Source organism: Clytia hemisphaerica, unplaced genomic scaffold (genome assembly GCF_902728285.1).
Source record: "Clytia hemisphaerica strain Z4C2 unplaced genomic scaffold, Clytia hemisphaerica genome assembly, whole genome shotgun sequence".
NCBI lineage: Eukaryota > Metazoa > Cnidaria > Hydrozoa > Leptothecata > Clytiidae > Clytia > Clytia hemisphaerica.
This window is the reverse complement of record NW_027103852.1, coordinates 1293846-1316903: the sequence shown is the minus strand read 5'-3', so window position 1 is coordinate 1316903 and position 23058 is coordinate 1293846. Positions and strand designations below refer to the sequence as shown.

Genomic DNA, 23058 nt, shown 5'->3' with positions numbered 1-23058 from the left:
CCCAAACACTGCGTGCACTATTGACTTTTATACACCGCCCAGCTGGCACACAACGTTTTTTCGACGTTTTTCTAACGTTCGCAACGTCCATATAACGTTAGAACAACGTTGAAACAACGTTGTGTGCCAGATGGGCGGAGGCAGTTTCTCAATCCCGTCCATGCAAAATCTCTTGATCGGTGTTTTTTTCCAAAGTGGTACCCGCATTGAGAGCGTTGGATAAACTTTTTCTCACACACTAGTCACACGAGAGATGTAGCGCCGTTTGTCGTTAGGTAAAGTTTCGACAATACAATGGCTTCTTTGTGGGTACTACTTTCAGAAAAACTTTGATCACAGATGGTGGATATAGCTTGGTCCAAGGTTTGTAAAGGTCAGTGGTGAACACACATCTTAGACTTAGAAAAAGAAGATGTTACGAAACAAAATGGGTCGAAACAGTCATAGGAACAGAACTATCTAGTCTAACTAACTAACTATCTATAAGTAGTAATCCAGTCGGTTATTACTTATAACTTAATAAAACTGTCAATCAAAGAGGCCCCCCCCCCCAGTGGACCCTCAATTCACGCAATCACGCAATTTTTTTTCGAAATTCACGCATTCACGCAAATTTTCCTCGACTTTCACGCAATAAACCGATTTTTCAGAAATCGGAAAAATCGGGAAAAATCGGGGAAAGATTGGAAAATCGGGAGAACTGCATATAATCGGTGGAAAAAAGGGAAAATTCACGTATTCACGCGCAAGATAGCCCAGATTCACGCTTTCACGCAATCAAAAAGAGCATTTTCACGTTCACGCAAGTTTTTTTTAATTCACGCATTCACGCATTTTTTTACAATGTTCACGCATTCACGCAACCAAAAATGCCCATTCACGCAATCACGCAAACCACTGGGGGGGCCCATCAAATAATGTAAACACTAATTAAATATTCAGCGTGCGTGAGAGAAAAGGAAAATAACCGACTAGAAGCTTCTTCCAAAGCCTTTTTTTCTTCACCTAAAATCGTAAGAAGAGACATACAGATTTCTGGAAATAATCATTTATTTATATGTTCCCATGTTTAATGCTACTATGAAATATCATCTAGTCAAAAAATTTGGATGGATTCTCAAAAACCTAAAAAAGGTTGTAAAATTAAACAACGTTTTTTGAGGGAAGAAGCTTCTAGTCGTTGAAATTCAGAAAAGACACGCAACCTCACCTCTTCGATTCTTTTTTTTTGGGGGGGCTTGAATTTTTTTGTATATGGGTCTGTTTTCAACGACTAGTTTACTAGTCTAAACTTTGCTGTTCTCTTGCATCCGAAGTGTTTCGAAACCAATATGAACCTTTTCTAGTCTTAACGAATACCATATCGAAGCAAAGCAATGCTAAACCATAACGTCTGAACAAGGTAAGGGCGTTTCGAAAATCTCTTTTGGCGCTCCTTGCTCATCGGCGCCCCTTCAAAAAAGCTCCTCTGGGGGCCCCCCGCCCCCCCCTGCCACAACGCTACTGTATCCAAGGCTTTATTTACGTTAATGGTGGACGCCAGAGCGATTTGTAAGCATCAGAAAGCCGATAATACGCTGTGAACGAGGTCTGAATTTATCCTAAGCCTCCATCTTGACTTATAAAAGATATATCATATATTATATAGGGCATTCTCTTGAAAGTAGAAAGGACACGTCCAATATTTATTCTATTTTTCTCACTTCTTGATTTCAAAAACTTCTCTCGTCTTTACTTCTAAAGCTTTTGTAGAAATAAGGCTGGCCAGGTCTTTTTGCATGAAAAAGATTTTTCTTACGCTTTTTTTTATAACAACAAACCATATAAGAAAACAAAATACTAAGAACAAGTTAACAACATCTTAAGGCTTCGCGGACTCTAAAACTCCCGATTTCATAGGAAAATGGACAAAAATACTCAAAAAACGCTGAAAATAAGAACATGTTAAGAACAATTTTATGCTTAAAGCTCAAAAAGTTAAGAACATCTGAAGGCTTCAAACATTTTGGATGTTCCCGATAAAACAAACGTGTATGCTTTCGTGTACAAAACTTTGCATAACTGTATGTTTATCGAAATCTTACTGCTCTCTCGCTCACTTCAGTAGTCAAATTTTTAAAAAGCTAAGTAAGTGATTTTTTTCGTGCCTTTCGAAAAAAAGTTCGTGCCTTTTTGTAAAAAAGAGTTCGTGCCTTTGGTTAAAACGTGCGTGCCTTTTTGTAAAAAAGAGTTCGTGCCTTTGGATAAAACGTTCGTGCCTTTTGGGAGCCAATGACGAGTATATTGGTCATGTGCTATGTAGGAGGGCAAAGCCCTCCTGTAATGCCTAGCTAGTTTGAGTTAGAAATCGTTATTTTTGGTCTAACTCGAAGGAATTGGATTGGGCTTCATAGTCAAGCAAAAGAAAATCAAAAGTGAGTCTCTTTCCAGCGAGATTTTAAGCCAAAAAGTCAAAAAAAATGCAAAAAGTTGACAAAAATCCCCTTTTTTAAGATTTTGACCGTTTTTTGACTATTTTTGGTCAACGAGTGATCCAAGAACATCCAAATCTGGCCCTGCTTTACTTGATTCTGTCTTCTAGCGAATTCCTTTGTAGTTCTACCACAGGTACCTTTCTATCATTCAGACAAATTCGCCGGCGCCGAATGCACCTAAAAGAAAATAGAGACTCTAAGCTATCCAACGAACTATAAATGAGCCTCTAACTCCTTCTAGATCTAGAAATATAAGCATTTAAAGTTTGAACTAGTGATTTTCTTTAAAAATTTAGAAAAAAATGACCGTGACACTTAAAGAGTTAAAAGTTTCGGGATATTTTTGAAAATAAAAAAAGGGTCAACCTTTCACCATATTGTTTGCAATCAGGACTTTTTTTGAAATAAAAACCAGTAAATTTTGGCTTTTGTAGTATTTTTTGCGATTATCAGGCTTAAATACGTTCTTATATATATTTTCCTTAGTATGCCTATATTCACGTATGGCTTGAAATACCTATAAAGTCAACCTTTTTTATAGGCTATATATTGTTCCTATCTCTAAAGAAGGGTGTCGGAATTAGAAGAGGGGTGTCGACATTAGACCAACTTACGGTACTATTTTGAGAATCTTTGGTATTACCCGGCAGGGGGTTGAACCCACAACCTTGCGAGCCATGGCTGGATGCTCTACCACTGTACCACGATTCGCCTTATTGATTGAATATAGATCCATCAAAAGAACATACTATCTTAACAAAAAGTTTTAGAACAAAACTAAAGTGCCTTTCAATGCCTTCTTCATATTTTGGTAAAATCATCGATGGTAAAATTGTTTCTGGAATAAAGAGGAACTTTTCAAGATCATACTCGGGAAGTTTAACACAATTTAGATTTACAACTACAATCGTCGTTCAAAGTTTGCTTTTTTCAAAAGGGCTTACATAAAATCCAAAAAATTAGGTCTACTAAATTGTACTTCTGATAACGTACAACGACACAGATAGAACACTCATCAATTTAGCTGGCAAAAACAATGCAGTCAACATTCAAGTCACGGCTTTCTTGTATTATGATTGAAGTGACACACCTCGTTTTCCAAGACGCACTGACCAATTACCAAAATTATTGGTCAGCCCCAGCTGAGCATTCATTTCGCTATTATTCCGCAGAAGCAGAAGAAGCAGGGTCAGAAAAAAAAAATGTGTTTCCCCGATTTCTAAAGTTTTCATCCGATCGGGTTAAGTTTGGTTTTCCGATCTGTGTATTTGGTCTCCAGCTTTTTTCGGGCAGCGTTCCGGTTGGGATACGCTTTCAATTCATCCAATCGGGCTAAGTTTGGTTTCCCGATATGTGTCAAAAACAATTCAATATGGCTGCCAAAGCGGTGCCTTTTCGTTCGTTCTGTGTTTATATCTTGCCAGCTTTTATTTATACAATCATTATATCTTGTTGAAATGGCTTTTAAACTTATAACTAAGGAAGATACAACACTGGAGTTTGATTATAAGGATGTTCTTTGCTTTAAAGTATGAAGATTTTAACTTATTTGCTCAAGTTTTTTCCTGTATTGTGAGTTATTTTTTTACCTGCTGATAGACCTCATTATTTTGTAGCATGAAAACATATTTTTTTATTTTGGACTTGAATATAGAATAACCACCAACAATTACTGGAATTTCATGGAGTGTATATATATCAATTGTAAAAGGGGTTACGCACGAAACGAAAGTCTCGTGTTCGCAAGCGAAAGTTTTTTTAAACGGTACCGTAGGAAGCTTATTTCTCATTCCCGGCGAAATTTTTCCATTTACAACAGAAAAGGACTACCGAAACTAGCCCAATTTTTGTTAACTTGTTTAATAAAGGGTTAGTTGGGTGTTATCTACCGTACTTACACATAACAATCCAAACGCTTCCTTATCAAAAGCGCTGAAATCCCAAAAAAGTGGCTATACCGCAATTTTGCAATTTTGGCACTTTCGATTACTAGGGGTACGTACGGTAAAATTAAAACTAAGGGAACCCAGCCGTTTGCGTGATGCGTGATCGCAGGAAATAATTCGAGGCATGGTGCGTGATTTGGGCTATTTTCGTTATATTTGCATGATGTATCAACCACTTTTGGTGATTTGCATATGATTGTCACGAGAGCAAGATAGATTTCTACAGATGCATTTTAACAGATTTTAAGCATATAAAAACTCTGGTCAAGGATAATTTGGAGGCTAAAGTTTTTCTTTAGCTTTTAAAGTATCCTTGCTCTGGTGACAAAAACTTGATTTTGGGACATTGAGCCTCTTTCAGGAAGTTAACGTATTTTTGAAAATGCTTAAAAGAAAGTTTTTGAAAATCAAAAAAATTTTAGAAAGTTGATATTCTATTTTTAAAATAAACTGCTTTTTGAATTTTTAAGAAAATCTTTTCTACATATTGCTCTAGAATCTATTTTCAAAAATCATTGAAATTATAACACTGAACATTTTCCTGAAAGCACCGAACAACCTCAAATTACATACTGCTATATGATACACTGACCCTCCCCCAGCTCCACCGGCTGATTGGTTATAAAATCATCAAATGTTAATGTTGGTGAATTTTAATGGAAAGGAAACGTGTTAACTACACCAAATGTCAGAATGTTTACTCTAAGACCTAATTAATGAAGAACTTGGTAAATCCTGATGGAATACAAGATAGAATGACATATTTCTTTATAAGAACGATTTTATGAGAGTCGAGGCTCAAATGGCCAGGGTATAAAAACAACTTTAAACACAGTTCTTACAAAAAAATAACAATTGAGGTGAAATAAGCAAAAATTGTATGCTTTTTTATTATAAAAATTCAATAAATACAATTAATGGGACAAAGATAGCCTCAAGTATCTTAAAATTTCGATCTAAAATAAGAACATCATAACGATTCTAAAATCTAACATGTCCTAGAAATTTCCATAACTTCCATATATCCTAAAAAAATTCATAAGTTCAAAAACCCAGAGAAGTCAAAGATTATAAAATATATAAATCTATTCCTTTTGTTGAAATAATCCATAATTTTACCTCTGGACAAATCGACCCCTGGGCCTGGGTATGACTGTTTTTTGCAATTTTTTCATGAACTGGGATGGTTGTTACTTTAAAGGTAAATTGGGTGTGTCAGGTATGTGCAAAATTCTGTTTCTCACAGGGTCAATTTTCAATTTTTGGCTTGGTCCCTGGAAAAATCACCCAAGCCCAAGGAAGAGTTTTTTCTGGCACAGCACAATCATTTATACCGTCAACTGCTCTAACTTAGGACTATCTGACAAAACATGGGACGGCAATTCGGCCACCATTTCACCGAACCTCCAAAATAATTTGATTTGAGTTAATGAACGGTGTATCAAAAAATACACGATAAATTCTTTTTCGCACCAAGTAGGCTTTTAAATCAAAATATGAAGAAAATCCGTAGTGGAATAAATGCCAGTGTCTGGAACGAAGAAGAACAAATTAGTGGCAAAACGACAGCGTTTGACGTGTCACTTGAACGGGCGGCAAGTTACACGCTTGTTATTGGTTAATCCCATCAGGCGATAAGTGGTTAGACGACGGGAGTTCTCTAATTCTCCAATCAGCGTCCAGTCATTTTGAATGAAAACAAAAAAGTTAAAAAGGGCGCGTTATCAGTGAAAGTTATCGTGACATGTTATGACAGAAAGTAAGATTGATAAACTTGGTGGAGTGCAGGCCAGATTGTCAACAGTCCCATGTTTTGACCAATCGTCCCAAGTTAGACGGTAATATACAGATTTTAGAGAAGAAAAAGATCCAAGAATTATCCATTTAACAAGTTTATATTGAAGCAAGCAAATCCCATTTGATGCACTTTCATGGTCCATCAGGCTGTCAGTTGTCGTCCGTCCAGCTGTCAGTTACCGTCCGTCAAACAATAATAATAATCGTATCCAGATATCATAACATATAAACTTATCAAGCATATGATGAATGTACGCTATGCATATACAGCACTCACACCTGCACAAACACCCGCACACGTATTACGTAATTAATATATCGTACTTGATCATCATAACCGTTGTTCCCTTGTTTCTTCCACCCACTTGAGTAAGCTGATATTTCTAGTCTTTACCAGCTGTGACTGTTCCCGTGCCATTTCCAGAAGAATCGTGAATTTAGGAAAATCAAATCTTCCAGTTCTGCGATCATCGCTCAAACAAAGCAATCAGTGAACAGGTACTACAGTTTCAAAACTTGAAGAATGAGGTACAAAATTGAACCATCATAGTTCCTAGATATATCTGTTCTGTTTAACTGTTTTTGACAGCTGTAATACAATCAGGCAAGTCACAACCAGTCAAAAAAGTGATGCTGGAGCTAGCCATTTTGAATATTCTGCCTTGACATTTGCCAGTTTGTTAGATAGAAAAAACACCAGGATAGAAAACAGGAGTACTTTTAATGTTGTTGATGATTTTAAAGCAAATCTTCTAGTCAAAGCAAGTCAAACCCAACAAACCAATCAATGTCGTCAGTCGTCAACAGCCAAAAGTTTCCAGGTTTTTGGTTTTGTTGACAAAAATGTTTTGTTTACTTTCTTGTTGTCGGGGGGAAACCCGATTTGCCGATTACTGACTTTGCCGCCTATTTCCCGATTTCTTATAGTTGGTTGCACTTACCATATTAAAATACAACTTCGTAAATGTAAAGTCATCTTAGTGAGTTTGTCCGTAGAACGTTCGAATCGTTCGAAAAGTTGCAAAAAAGTGAAAGATTTGAAAAATGCAACACGCATAGTATTGATTTTCGGGTTAATTTCGGGTTTTTTTCGCACGCCCGCCCGTCGTTGAAAAAAGGGACGTAATTACAGTTCACAGCTTAAAAATATCTGATTATTCACAAAAATAATGTTTTCTTGAAGTTGGTGTTTTCTTTTGATTTGATAGACATTTTATATGCTTGTTCTTCTGGACTTGGAGATAATATTGATAAAGCGTAAATGGAAATTGATCAAGTATATTAAAGTACCGCTCCTATGTGAATTTGAGAAAGACCGAAGCTCTTCATCAAATTATTGACGCAAAAATGATTTTTTTCTAGACTTGTGCGTGCGTTTTTCACTGGCAGTTACGTTTTTTTTTGGACCGACGGGAGATAATTATGATAAAGCGTAAATGGAAATTGATCAAGTATATCAAAGTACAGCTCCCATGTAAATTTGAGAAAGAACGAAGTTCTTCATCAAATTATTGACGCAAAAATGATTTTTTTCTAGACTTGCGTTTTTCACTGGCAGTTACGTTTGTTTTTTTGGACCGACTTGGAGATAATTATGATAAAGCGTAAATGGAAATTGATCAAGGATATATATTAAAGTATTGCTCCTATGTGAATTTGAGAAAGACCAAAGTTCTTCATCAAACTATTGACGCAAAAATGATTTTTTTCTAGACTTGCGTTTTTTACTGGCAGTTACGTTTGTTTTTTTGGACCGACTTGGAGATAATTATGATAAAGCGTAAATGGAAATTGATCAAGGATATATATTAAAGTATTGCTCCTATGTGAATTTGAGAAAGACCGAAGTTCTTCATCAAACTAATTGACGCAAAAATGATTTTTTTCTAGACTTGCGTTTTTCACTGGCAGTTATGTTTGTTTTTTTGACCGACTTGGAGATAATTATGATAAAGCATAAATGGAAATTGAACAAGTATATTAAAGTACCGCTCCTATGTGAATTTGAAAAAGACCGAAGTTCTTCATCAAATTATTGACGTAAAAATGATATTTTCTAGACTTAAGTTTTCACTGTGATTTGAAAGCAGACACTTCCATTTGTTCTTTTTGACTTGGAGATAATTATGATCAAGCGTAAATGGAAATTAATCAAGTATATATATTTAAAGTGCAGCTCCTATGTAAATGGCGGTGATTTGATGGCGGACACTTACACATTCTGGACTAATAATGATAAATAATAAATGTATATAAATGGATTACAATGTATATATAGCAATGTGCCCTCCCGGTTATTACCATAATGGCTTTATGGCAACTCCTGAACTTGGACACAGGATGTACGGCTACACATTTTGTGGATTGCCTTGTGGAGTCACAAGAGTGCTCAAACTGCGAGCAGCGAGCAATGCGTAATGCAAATAGTGAGCGTCTTAAATGAAGACTCTCCACCCAATCCAAGAGTGCTCAAACTACAAAAGCAGTGAGCCAATATACAATGTATAGCAATGTGCCCTCCCGGTTATTACCATAATCGTCAGCCGTGCAAAATTACTCGAATCTGATTGGTTTAGAGGAGTGCAATTAATCGTTAATTGCACTATTACCACTTTTTGCACTCTTTGGCGGGGGGACACTTTTGTCCCCTTATTCTTTTCTCTCCCAAGTCCTGTGTCAGAGACTTTTTTTTACTATATAATAAAAAACAAAGAAATTTTACGTTACAATAGCTTCTTTTAATTGAAAACAAAGAAAAATTACACTGCAATGTTTTCTTTTTAAACAAAAGAAAAAAAGGAGGTTTTCGAATGTTTACAAAAATATAAAAGTTAGAAAAAGATTCTTTTTCAAAACTATTTACTGTCGATTACCTCGGAATCGTATGTTTTGTCGTGCAATTAACGATTAAAATCACTCGTAACAAAGGAGAAAATACCGTAATTTGCACTCGTCCTTCGGACTCGTGCAAATTACTATTTTCTCCTTTGTTACTCGTGATTAATCGTTAATTGCACTCCAAACCATACGATTACTAGTACTAATGGCTTTATGGCAACTCCTGAACTTGGGCAAAATATATATATTATATTATATATTAACTTTTACTGATTTACAGCTTCTTTGTTTTTACAACTTTTTTAATTTTTTATCCAGCTTGAGCTTGAATATAATTATAAGTCTAAGCTTAATAAAAAATGAAAAGTGTATAATTTTTTTGTGATTTTTGATGCATTGCATTTAACTTCCTTGCAACGATTTTTATTTTCTTGAATCTGTTGCTGATGTAGCCTTTTGTTGCTGTTCATCTGTATATCTAATATTTATTATCTAAATATCTATCCTAACTAAGAGACGAATAATTATTCTGTCATACAGATTTTAACATGGCATATTTTCGTTAATCCATATTGTTTACAAACGTAAATTTGATGATTTTTTTACTCTCGTTTTAAAAATTTTTAACAACACATCTTTCTAATCATTTCTAATCAATTAAGCAATTTAGGCTGACCTTCCAGCGCAGCTGGTTTATTTTGTTTGTATTAGCAGGGATATGTTATAGCGGAGCTGGATGAAGGACGAGAATTCCTTAGTGGATTGCTTCTTTGTCTTTTCTATTGTAAACTGTTGATAATAGAAATCCATCTCTGTCCCCTTGAGTGTTCTGTTTTTATAAGAAAAATGAAGCAGACAAAGTATTCATGCAGTACGTTTGCACATATTTTGCTATGATGTTCCTGCTTTTCATCAAAATAATATTTGTTGAAGATACCCCAAAAGCTTCCTTGTAAATGAAATCTATTTTTATCAGCGTGTGTTATTAATTTGAGAAGCTTTCATGATCTCTCTTTAAAAATTTCGGATGTAAATATTTTGACAAATATTGTTTCAATTGACTTGAAATTTTTTCCATAATCAGACATACCGACTTGCTATCTGAAAATATCAGTTAGAAAGTGAGGCACCCCGCGGTGTAGCGCGGTATTTCAAATGAAAAAGTACTATTTATAATCTTAGAGAAGAAACTTCTTATAACTTTACTAATGAAAACAATGTTTTTCATTTTTTAAATTGTCATTCACCAATGTTTTACAGACCCTCTTGATAATTAAAAGTTTTTAATCGTGAACGATAAATGCAGCAGCAGAATCATTGGCTAAGAGGAAATCCAAATTTCACGAGTTTGTAATTAAAAAAGTTAAATTTCATATCAAATTTTAATGTCAGGGACAGAGATACAGGGTGTCCCTAATAAAAGTATCGAGTTTGAACATGCGATTGAGTAGAAAGTTTTAAGTGTGTATTCACAAAATTGTATTTTAAGCTCTCCCTCTTTTTTCTTTGACATTACGTAACAATAAAAACATACTCTGCCTGTTTACAAATGCAACGAAATTACGATCATGAGAAAAACGCAACAATTAAAAAATGTTTGTAAAGAATCGTATGTAAAACTATGAAAATAATAAAAATGGAATGTATGGAACAATAAAAAAGTAAAACGAGGGAATTTGAATTTTTATTAATTTTGATTTTTAAAGACGTACATTTATGCAACATGGGAATAGTAAAAGGGCTATTGATTAATTTATACGTTGTAACTACCTTTTGTAATGAGCCTATGTGATGGAGAACGTTCTTATATTTTAGTATTTTCTTTTGATATATTTCATAAAAGAAATCAAAAGACTTTGACGATCAATTACCGACAATTTCAACTCATGTTTTTCTTTATACCTCCATGATTGAAGTAACACACCTCGTTTTTCAAGACGTACTGACCAATTATCAAAATTATTTTGTTTGTTACTTCTTGAGTGAATCATGACAGATAATTACTCTAAAAACATTTTAAAAGCCTCTGTTGCATCTTGGGATTTGAGCATGGTTACATGTGAATAAGTTGTTACGGAAAGTTCTGACTTTTCCAAAGCGAATAGGTTTTCTCACTACACTTTTCAATAACTCAATTTTCCAATAACCAATACTGAGACTGAGGGACTAGATATTGAAGCAATTTTTATAGCTGAGCAAAATAAACAGATTTTTTTTTCTTGGTTTTTCTTTAGGCAATGGACATCAAAGTACTCATTTTATTCACCGCGGTTTTGGCAATTGCTTACTCCTATCGCATAAGCAATGACGACTCTAACACAGGAAGGAATTTCTACCAAGCGCTACAAGATATGATTGACGAACGTGTGGCAGAAAAAATGGTTCCTAAACATGAATGTAAATTTGGAGGTCTATGTTACAATGATTACAGCTTCGGATGTCATAAGTATGTGAAGAAATGTAATGGTTCAGGATGCACAGAAATCGTAAGTTACATTTTGGTTTTGCAGCTATCTGTAAAGTCATTTTGACTACTTGATTGACAACCACTTTTGTATTGTTAGTGGTAGAAACTGCCATATATATACTGCATCATATGTACATATTACGTTAACTGTGCCTGAAAAACTATCTACCATCTCTCTGAGATTTGAGTTTAATTTTCCATATTAATTTTTGCCCATAGTTACGTAAGATCGCATAGAAGAAGAAGGAAAGCAATAGATTATATTATGAGGCTCAAACTGCAGTTTTCTTAAGAAACACTTTGTGAGTGGCAACATAGTATAAGAAAGCCGCGGCTGGAATATGTACCGCATTGTCTTTTCAGCTAATTGCTGTTCCATCTCTGTGTCCGAGCTTTATAAGAATATCAAAATGCTCAGTTTATTATTGGTTGATAGATTTTGAAATTTTTCTCTTATTTCCCTTCACAAAAAGTTTTTTGTTTCTAGACATCTTTGAATCTGTACCCAATAGAACACTTGAACTAATTTTGGACTTATTTTAGGGGTATTTTGTGGAAACAATAGTTTTTCGCCAAAATTGAAATTATAAGAACTATATTCAAGATGACAACTTTCCTGTTAGTTTAAATGATAAATTTTGAAGATGCTGACTAGAAATTTTCACAGTAAAATCTTGATTTACTTTTTCATTGATTTCTAAAAAGATTTCACTGAAATATTGTGAAGGCATTTCGAGGCACCTCATTAATTTTTTAGTTCTTTCAGCCCAGTCATTTCGTGCTTTTTTAAATTTCTTAGTGTTGATTTTTCCTTTACAATGATTTTATAATACAAGTGTATTATCAAGGGCATATCATTAATGTCTAAAACGCACTGAGAAGTAAGTATTAACGACAAACTAATAAAATTTACCATTAAAGATGCTACATTACTGATTTCTTGATCAAGAAATAGTTATCAAATACGACAGAGATAGAACAACAGAAACTCAGATGTTATCATTCCAGCCGCGGCTTTCTTATACTATGGTGGCAATAACAGTTTAAACGATGTGTAAGAAGTTAAAATTCGACATTATAACCAAGACTACTTTAAAGCACTCGCAAATAATTTCACGAAATTTAAGCATTCATATAATTCCTGTAACTTTAGGGAACTTGCTGGCGTCAATGTTACTCAAACTCAAAGACATGGTGTAGATTGTCAGACAAAGCCAGAGGTGACCAATCCTTTACTTGTCTATATGATTCAGATTGTGCACACGCTAGAGTAAGAGGATTGTTAGGAAAACCTGCTGAGGAGGTTTGCGAAATGAAATATTCTGCTCTTGGCTCCGGGCCAATGTGTCATGGATCAAATCCCTTAACTGCTTAAGATGAAAAAAAATTGAATTTGTCAACAAGTTTCTCCTGGAATCATGTATCATATACGATTTTATAAGTTACACCGCAATAATTTTTTCGATTTTCTTTTGTTTAATTTCAATTGTTTCTTTGTAATTTTTGAAAAATAACCTTTAAAATAATTATTTTGATATTCTTCTAATATTTTTCTAAGTATGGTTATTAGTTCCAGAAAATATAATTGTTGTGTGATTAATAGTTCCTTTTTTCTTCTCTTGGTGCATTGGTTTGCTTCCCTTTAATTTTTTTGTTAACTGATGAAGCCTTAGCATATCTTTAGATACTGTTTAATTTTTGGTAAGATTTAAGCCCCTGGATATGCTTACCCATAAGGACTATTACGATAAACAAGAGTTAATGATAGTAGGAACAAAGAAACTCCCCACTATGCGTTTTTTTAAAGAAACATGAGGCTCAGAATGCCTAAAAACTAAGAAACATGCTTACCATATCTTTAGGTACTGTTTAATTTTTGGTAAGATTTAAGCCCCTGGAAGGACTATTACGATAAACAAGAGTTAATGATAGTAGAAACAAACGAACTCCCCACTATGCGTTTTTTAAAGAAACATGAGGCTCAGAATGCCTAAAATTGAATCATGCTTGATGGTGAGCATTGTTTTCAATAATGTTTTTGTGTGAAAAAATTGGAAATATAAGGAAAAGATCCAATGAAAATCTGCAAAAACGGCGATTTCCGGCATTTTCCACCAGACGAAATTTTTCTCAAAAATCGAACTCGGCCATGTTTTGAGCATTGCGAATACGCATCTCTCTGCAAAAAATCAGCGTAACTGTATGTTTATCGAAAAAGCCCTTTACATGTAAGCTAGAGTTTACTTTAAACTAAATTTTACTGCTCTCTCGCGCACTTCAATAGTCAAATTTTTAAATAGCTAAGAAAGTGATTTTTTGGTGCCTTTCGAAAAAAAGTTCATGTCTTTGCAAAAAAAAGTTCGTGCCTTTTTGTAAAAAAGAGTTCGTGCCTTTTTATAAAAAAGAGTTCCTGCCTTTGGATAAAACGTTCGTGCCTTTTGGGAGCCAATGACGAGTATATCGGTCATGTGCTATGTAGGAGGACAAAGCCCTCCTGTAATGCCTAGTTTGAGTTAGAAATCGTTATTTTTGGTCTAACTCGAAGGAATTGGATTGGGTTTCAAAGTCAAGTAAAAGAAAATCAAAAGTGAGTCTTTCCAGCGGGATTTTAAGCTAAAACGTCAAAAAAAAGCAAAAATTGGACAAAAATCCCCTTTTTAAGATTTTGACCGTTTTTTGACCATTTTTGGTCAACGAGTGATTCAAGAACATCCCAATCTGGCCCTGCTTTACTTAAGTCTGTCCTCTAGAGAATTCATTTGTAGTTCTACCACGGGCACCTTTCTATCATTCAGACAAATTCGCCGGCGCCGAATGTGCCTAAAAGAAAGTAGAGACTCTAAGCTATCCAACGAACTATAAACAAGCCTCTAACTCCTTCTAGATCCGGATATATAAGCATTTAAAGTTTGAACTAGTGATTTTCTTTAAAAGCTTAGAAAAAAATGACCGTGACACTTAAAGAGTTAAAAGTTTCTGGATATTTTTAAAAATAAAAAAGGGTCAACCTATCACTATATTGTTTGCGATCAGGACTTTTTTTAGATAAAAACCAGTAAATTTCGGCTAAGGCTCGACCTTTCTAATGTTTTACGTGATTATCAGGCCTAAGTACGTTCTTATAATTTTCTTAGTATTTCCATATTCACGTATGGCTTGAAATACCTATAAAGTCAGCCTTTTTTATAGCTATATATTATTACTATCTCTAAAGAAGGGTGTCAGAATTAGAAGAGGGGTGTCGACATTAGACCAACTTACGGTACTATTTTGAGAATCTTTGGTATTACGCGGCAGGGGGTTGAACCCACAACCTTGTGTGCCATGGCTGGATGCTCTACCACTGTACCGCGATTCGCCTTATTGATTGAATATAGATCCATCAAAAGAACATACTATCTTAACAAAAAGTTTTATAACAAAACTAAAGTGCCTTTCAATGCCTTCGTCATATTTTGGTAAAATCATCGATGGTAAAATTATTTCTGGAATAAAGAGGAACTTTTCAAGATCATACTCGGGAAGTTTAACACAGAGCTTACAATCGTCGTTCAAAGTTTGCTTTTTTCAAAAGGGCTTACATCCGGGGGGGGGTACTAGGGCAAGATGGGTTACGGGGATGCTCCGCTGGTCAGGGTACCTTTTTTAACCTCCACGAGTCCCAGGTAGGGTCGCAAAAACACCAAAATAGAAAAATCAGTCCCTCGTAGGGTGCCTATTTTTGGAAAATTTGGGGAAAAAGTAGAAAATTTGAGAAAATTTTGGAATTTCAGTCCCATTCAGGGTCACTTTTTTCGCAAATTTCGAGTCCCACGTAGGGTCCATTTTTCGAACCTCAGCGGAGCACCCCCGTCGGTCGACAAGGGTAGTACCCCCCCCCCCCGGGGCTTACATAAAATCAAAAAAACTAGGTCTACTAAATTGAAGTTCTGATAACGTACGACGACACAGATAGAACACTCATCAATTTAGCTGGCAAAAACAATGCAGTCAACATTCAAGCCGCGGCTTTCTCATATTGTGATTGAAGTGACACACCTCGTTTTCCAAGACGCACTGACCAATTATCGAAATTATTTTGTTTGTTACTTCGGATCAGGTCGGGTTAGCGTGGTACATGGGTATAACCCGGACAGTGAAAGCGACTGTCCCGCTTTGCGCCCAACAACAATTTTACTGACCAAAAGATTTCCGTCACTTTCGACTGTCCCGCGTCACACCCAAAACGACTTTTTTCGACTGTCCCGCTTCGTACCCAAGACGACGATTGTCGACTGTCCCGCTTCGTACCCAAATCCGAATTACGCCACACCCTTCCACTGTCCCGCTTCGCACCCAAATCGGAATTACGCCACACCCTTCCACTGTCCCGCTTCGTACCCAAATAAGAATTGAGCCACACCCTTTCACTGTCCCGCTTCGTACCCAAACAAGAATTACACCACACCCTTCCACTGTCCCGCTTCGTACCCAAACAAAAATTACGCCACACCCTTCCACTGTCCTGCTTCGTACCCAAAGTGGAATTATGCCGCACCCTTCCACTGTCCTGCTTCATACCCAAAGTGGAATTATGCCACACCCTTCCACTTTCCCACTTCGTACCCAAAGCGGAATTGTGCCACACTCTTCCACTGTCCCGCTTCGTACCTAAATAAGAATTAAGCCACACCTTTGGCCTTTCACTGTCCCGCTTCGTATCAATTGAATAATAAAAAAAAAAAAATTTATTTGTGTGAAAACCACGCGGGTCAAGCGTATAGAAAGGGAAATAAGTGGCTTCATTTCCAATCCAGGAGTCTCGTGTCTAGCTTTTTGAGCTTGTAATTTAATGGGTTTCGTAGCCGAAGAATCCTGCTTTGATAGAGTAAGTTATTTTCAAATCACAAGACCCTTCTCTTATAGTCAAAACACATCCTGTCAATTATTTGGCCTTTTCTCAACGCCAAGAAAACTCAAGTCAATTTGCAAATAGGTTACACGCTTTTTTTATAAGAGTGGTGTAAATCCATTTCATCGTGGATATTCTTAGTTTTCATCCTAAAATATTCTTACAGCATTCTTAGGTTGGGATCCTACTTCAGACTAGATTTAACATTTAGTACAAACGTGTAAAGCATAAAATGGCATTTTTGTGAAAGGAGTGAGCCTTACTTGAGTGTAATTGACAATTTTTAATTGAAAATGCCCTAAAAATGGCATTCTTAGCCTGAGTAGCAAAATTCCATGATGGTGATATTCTTAGCATTATTCTTAATTTTTTGGCCATTTTTAGCATGGACATTCTTATAAAGTGTATTCTTATAAAAAAGCGTTTTTATTGACAGAAATCAAAGTTAAAGCCTTCAACTAAATAATGAAGTAAAATCCTGAAGGGCTAAAAGCGAATTTCCTACGTAGGATTTGAAGCTGCTAAATCCTACCTAAATTGTGCGGCCTTAGTTGGTGTGGTTTTATATGACCGTACACTATGAAGTTATGCTACCGACTGAATATACTATCTTTCAAATGTAATAGATACGTAATATAATAATACGCACCGTGTTAGCTATAATACAATAATACAAGAATATAAATATACGACACTCCCCACCACCGAATGAGTCTAAAAATACCGAAGAAATATAGTAACAAAACTACGTTTCTCATATAAAATATATGTACCGTAAAAACCGAAATATATAAGGACTGTATAATAAACTACTCAAAATTTTTAATTTCTTCTTTGGCGTTTTGTACGAATTTGACACCTTGCAAGTCTATCTCTTGTTTCTCGTCTTTGGTACTTTCAATAATTACAAGTTTGTTTATGGGCCGACGCAAAGGGCCATTAATTGTCTTTACGACTGCTGCACGAACTTGATTGTCTTTACCACTAATAGTTTCTTCGACACGACCCATTTTCCAAGTATTTCTAGAGCCTGTGTCTTCGATCAAACAAACGTCACCAACTTTGATAGTGGTATCAATACCACGCTTGCTTTTAACATAGTCCCGTTCTCGCAAGCTGGTTATATATTCGACTTTCCATTGTTGCCAGAAGAAAGCCAAAATACGTTTCAAATTGTCACATGTTAATACGTCAGCGTTGTCGTTGCTGTCCGTATTTACGTTTGTTGTTTCGATCTTACGCCCGTAGATGAGATGGTTTGGCGTTAATGGTGGATCTCCAACTTCAGAATCGTAAACGTAAGTCAATGGTCTGTTGTTTAGAATGTTTTCGATTCTCTTCAATAACGTTAACAGTTCGTTATAAGTTAGTATCTCTTTACGTAGAGACTTCTTTAAGATGCGTTTCGTGGATTGGATCATCCTTTCAAACATACCACCCTGCCAGGGGGCGGCCTCGATGTTGTACGACCAACGAATCATTCTCGATTTTGCGAATTCTTTCGTTGCATTTGACGTGAAGTTCGAGCCGTTATCACTTACGACTTTGCTAGGAGCACCGTAACGATTAAAGAAGCGCTCGAGCATTTGAATAAAGGCGTCGGAGCCGTAATCTTCAGCAATGTCTAAATAAACAGCTCGTGTCGTGGAGCATGTAATCAACGCGATCCATGCTTTGTATGTAGATTCATCGGTACCAAACGTGTTTCGAATATGGACGGGACCAGCGTAGTCCACGCCAATATTTGTAAAAGCAAAGTTTTTATCAAGACGTTCTTTTGGAAGAATAGGGACATCAGGGTACCGACACTTTTGTCCTTCAAAGATTTTACAAAGTTGACATTTGTTAATAACAGTTCTTACGAGTGAACGTCCTTTTGGAATCCAGTACGATTGACGTAGGTGATTCAAAGTTTCTTTCGTCTTGTTGTGACCAACGCTAACGTGGCTGTCACGAACGACCAGTAGTGTGAACGGATGACGTCTTGGAAGTAGGATTGGATACTTTGTATCGAACGGAACAGGAGCGTTGCCAATACGACCATGACAACGAAGGATGCCGTTGGAATCTGTGAATACGTTGAGTGATTTCTTCGTTTGATCAAATTGTTTGTCATCAAAGTCTTTTTGTACGTCCTTGAGCAAAACAAGTTTTGCTTGGACCATATCATCAATTTCATTGTTATTATTAGTTTCAATAATTGTATTAGTTGTCTGTTTTCTTCTTTCTTCTTTCTTCTTTTTAACTTTTTCTCTTAGCTTACGTATGAAGCCAATCACCATGGCCATCACACGAAGCAATTTTGTTAATGAACTAAATCTCTTATATTCGATTATTGCCTGTAAAGTCGGCTCATCGAATTGTGTGTTTAAACTAAAAACCCCTTCCGTTTCTTCTTGTTCCATGTCGCCCTTATACTCACGAACGACATGAAACTTTGTAATGGGGATCAAATCAATACTCTCATCACAAGTTAAACAAGTAATTTTCTCATCAGTTGTCAAATCAGTAAATTGACAACTTCCAGAATAAAAGCTAACAGTGTTCTCAGTAAGTTTTTCAATAAATTTATCACCAGGCTTCAAGTCAGGCCAGGAAGATTCTGGACCAGACAAGAAGGATGGACCATGGAACCATTTTTCGTTGTTCTTCAATTGTGAGAAGAGAAGTCCTCTCGAATTGTCATCAGATGGATTGTTCGAAGTGTCTACAAGTTTCCAAACTTTTATCGTATCATTTTCACGAATTTCATTAACGCGATTTTGTACAAATTGTTTGTAGAGTTTCTCATTTTTCAGCCAGCAATAAACAATGCTTGAATCAGTCCAAGCGTAACACGTATCAATAATAATTTTACTTTGTAGCTCGGAGGTAACTTGTTTCAATAATCGAGAAAGTAGTTGGGCCCCTAATAGTTCGAGTTGGGGCATTGTCTTTTTCTTGAGTGGAGCAACTCTCGATTTGCTCGCAACGAGTGACGGTGTAGCAACGCCCGAATCGACAGTGGGCTTCAGGTAAACACAACAACCGTAGGCGTCTTGCGACGCGTCGCTAAAACCGTGAAGTTCATGCGACGTAACATTTCCATTGTTGGAATCATAAGCTCTATTAAAACGAATTTCACTACATTCTCTCAAATCAGTAATCAGTTCTTTCCAAATTTTCAACGAGTCGTCAGGAATGGGCTCATCCCATTGTAAGTTTTGTGTACAAAGTTTTTGAAATAACAGTTTAAATTTCACGACGAGTGGATTAATCAACCCCAATGGGTCAAAGATTGATGAAGCGAATTGTATAACGTTTCTTTTCGTAGGATTTTCGAAATTCACTTTACGTAGAATTTCACTCAAACTAATAACCAGCGAGTCATTAGTTTTATCCCAAGGAATACCGAGTACCTTGGTCAAATTGTGATCAATAGTTTCAAGATCACCCATGTAACAATTTTTAACTTTTGCTTCTAGATTTGCACAGTTCGATTGCAATTTTCGTAAGTTTAAGCTCGCAAGAGCAAAATGAGACTTACAGTTCTTGTAGAAGTCGAAGGCTTCTTGCATACTGTCGAAGCTCGTAGAAAGGTCGTCGACATGAAGCGAATTCAATACCGTGTTTCGAAACAGTTCATTTTCGTGTTGGTTGACGTGATGACGTAATGTTGCGTTGAGCAGGAACGGCGACGATGTCACTCCAAAGAGGACACGACAGAAGCGATACGTCACGAGATCATTGTTGTAGAAATTGTCGAAATTGATGTCATTAATGTTCTTAATCCAAAGGAATCGTACGTAATCACGATCTTTCTCGTTGAGTCGAATTTGTAGAAAAGCTTTTTCCAAATCTGCGATGATACCAATCTTCTTGGCTCGAAATCGAAGTAACGTCCCGAAAAGTGACGAAGTAAGCGACGGGCCAGCGTGTAGACAATCATTCAAAGCTGGACCATCAAGAGAGGAACTGGCGTCGAACACCATGCGTATCTTGGTTGTTAACCTGTCCAATCGTAGAACAGGTCGGTGTGGCATATAGTACGTTTGCCCTTCAATAGATGTATCAGGAGCGACCTCAATGATACCTTGTTGTAGCTGATCTTTAATGATTGCATCGTAATCGTGTAACAATTGTTCGTTAGTCTTAAATTTCGTAAGCAGACTGTTCATTCGACGCGTAGAGTTGTAGAGATTGTCCTTTAAAATTTCATGTTTCTCAATGAATGGAAGCTGAACTTCATAACGATCTTGTTCGAATTTAATTTTACTTTCGAACTCTTGTAAAACAACTTCCTTTGGGCTTTCAGTTCTACCCACTTCTTCGATTTCCCAAAACTTTTTCAAAGTTGTATCAACATCACATGTCTGACAGTTTAGCGTGTGTGCAGACAGAGTAACAGTAGCTTGGGTTATTGAACAAACTGTGTCAGTAGTGAGTGGGCCTGAGAAAATATAGCCCAGCTTAGTATCCGTTCCGACTAGTCCCTTGGAACTACGAATAGTTTTATTCTTTACAAATTTCCAGAAGTTATCTGCACCGATAAGAAGATCAACGCGTAAAGACTTTTCACAAACAAGTCCTTTGTCAGCAACTTGTAAATTTTGGAATTCGGGCAGACTACTAACATCATAAACGAAATCATTTCGTATGGGATGACAAATTTCATTGCAACAAAGTTTAATTTCTTCTGGACCTTCATTGGTTTGAACTTTCACTTTAAAAACGTCGAGGGTTTTCGATTCGACGTGACCACCAAAAGTTTTAATACAAATGTTTTTTGTTTCATCGGAACTAAGTTTCAGTTGCTTAGCAGCAGTGGGGGAAATATACGACAGTTGTGAACCGAGATCAAATAAAATTCTCATTTCTTTGGAGACGTTCGGGCTTGAAATCGTTGCAGTTGCTGTTTGTAAGTACACTTGACAACTGTGTGTAGACAAACATGTGATGTTATCACTCTCATCCTTTTCTTTATTATGTGTGCTCTCTCCCTTTGAATCAGTTTTTGTGTCTCTCTCTTTCCCTTTATCCTCACTTTTAGTATCTCTCTCTTTCACTTTGTTATTATTATCATTTCTGTGATATCGACCATTTCTATCTCCTTTGTCCCTTTGTTTAAAACAGATCGACACGTGATGTCTTCCTTTACAAGAAAAACAATTGAAATTGGCTTTGCAATTGTTCGCACTGTGACCGGTCTTTAAACAAACAAAGCATCTTCTCTCAATTTGTAGAATTCTTTTTCTTTCATTTACGTTTTTAATAAAAGAGCAATTTTGTTCTTTGTGTCCCGACCTATTACAAAATACACAATTTCTCGAAATGTTTTTGGACTCACTTCCTGTATAGAGTGAGGAAGCTGTTGATCTTTTATCGTTCTCTTTTGACGTCATAGTTAATGATACCTTTTCTCGTGCTTCTAATTCATTTTTGAAAGACTTCAAAATATTTTCTAAATCAAATTCCTTTTCCCGTGAAAGAATTAGTTTCAGTTCATTAGGAACCTTGTTGATCAACAGTGGGACTAGCAATGGCCCATACTCATCATGCTTCATGCTCAAAGATTCCAAGTTTCTTATTTCTGTTTCTACAGAATCGTAAAGTTTTCTCAATTCTTTCACCTCAGAAATGTCACAAACAGATTCAAGTTCGATAATTCTGTTCATGTGAACAGTTTTCAAAATTTGAGAATTTCCAAACCTCTCTTTAAGAAGTTCAAGAGCTTTCTTGTAATTGTCTCCAGATAAGCGGAGGCCTTTTAAAAGACTTTCAGCCTCACCCGTTACAAATCCGATCAAATAATTCATCTTTTGAATCGGTGGAATACTATTGTTCTTATCAATAGCTTCAGTGAAGGACTCGATAAATGACTGGTATTCAGAGGGTTCACCAGAAAACTTTTTGATATTTAAGGTCGGCAATTTGACTTTCACACCCGTGCTTGAAGAAAATGAGGGATTCGATTGAGAGATGGGAGGAGAGCTTTCAATTTGAGGTGCCACTGAATTTGCATAATGTCTAGCGATAAAACTGTTAATTGAGGTTAATTTAGTTTTAGTTTTTACCTCGTATTCCATACTTTGCTCAATTGCTTTGGTGTAGTCTTCATCTTCCTCACATTGATCAGCTAGATGTTGATCGATTTCCAAAACTTTCTCTAACTTCACACTCAAAGTTTCATTTATTGTTTTTAAATAATCCAAGCTATTTTGGTCAACTTCTTCCAGTGACATGATCCTTTTTATTTCACCATTGAACAATTTGTCCATGTAGTTCATGAACCCTGCTCTCTGCCTTTTAACATTTTTATCTGCATCTGTAGACATTTTGATTTTTGATTTTTGTTTTATTTCTTATTTATTCGAATTACTAATCTTCACTCACACCACCAGCGAGCACAAGTTAAGGCGAGAGAAACAGAGTCAAGAACCATACATACAGTCAATGAAATTCAATATTGATAATAATCCACAATCCAGGAACATCAAGTTCCAAATAAACAATTTAAATCAATAACAGGAACCAACAATCAAGTATCAAGTTCCAAATAAACAATATAATCAATCAAATTACTCAATTATATGAACTGTCCAAGTTCAAAACAACAATGTGTAATAAACCAACAATTTTGACCATATGAACATTCAAGTTCAAAAT

The 23058-nt window shown here is 36.0% G+C and overlaps 1 protein-coding gene and 1 long non-coding RNA gene across 2 annotated transcripts; one reads left to right on the top strand and one right to left on the bottom strand.

The window, feature by feature from the left end:
• The first annotated feature begins 10869 nt into the window (after positions 1-10869).
• Positions 10870-13122, top strand: LOC136807970 (uncharacterized). Its single transcript, XR_010846729.1, has 2 exons — positions 10870-11541; positions 12676-13122. It is a non-coding gene; the product is annotated as an uncharacterized lncRNA (long non-coding RNA).
• Positions 13123-17222: 4100 nt separating this feature from the next.
• LOC136807866 (uncharacterized) lies at positions 17223-22727 on the bottom strand. The gene is made up of 2 exons (XM_067064485.1): positions 21740-22727; positions 17223-21544 (listed from the first exon to the last, which is right to left on the bottom strand). Exons 1-2 carry the CDS (start codon positions 22725-22727, stop codon positions 17223-17225), a joined length of 5310 nt encoding a protein of 1769 aa, XP_066920586.1.
• Positions 22728-23058: the final 331 nt, after the last annotated feature.

Coding starts and splice junctions, on each gene's coding strand:
- LOC136807866 (XM_067064485.1), bottom strand. CDS start 22,727: ATGTCTACAGATGCAGATAAAAATGTTAAAAGGCAGAGAGCAGGGTTC. Junction 21,545..21,739: donor TTCCTCACTCTATACAGGAA/GTGAGTCCAAAA, acceptor TTTCTTGTAAAG/GAAGACATCACGTGTCGATC.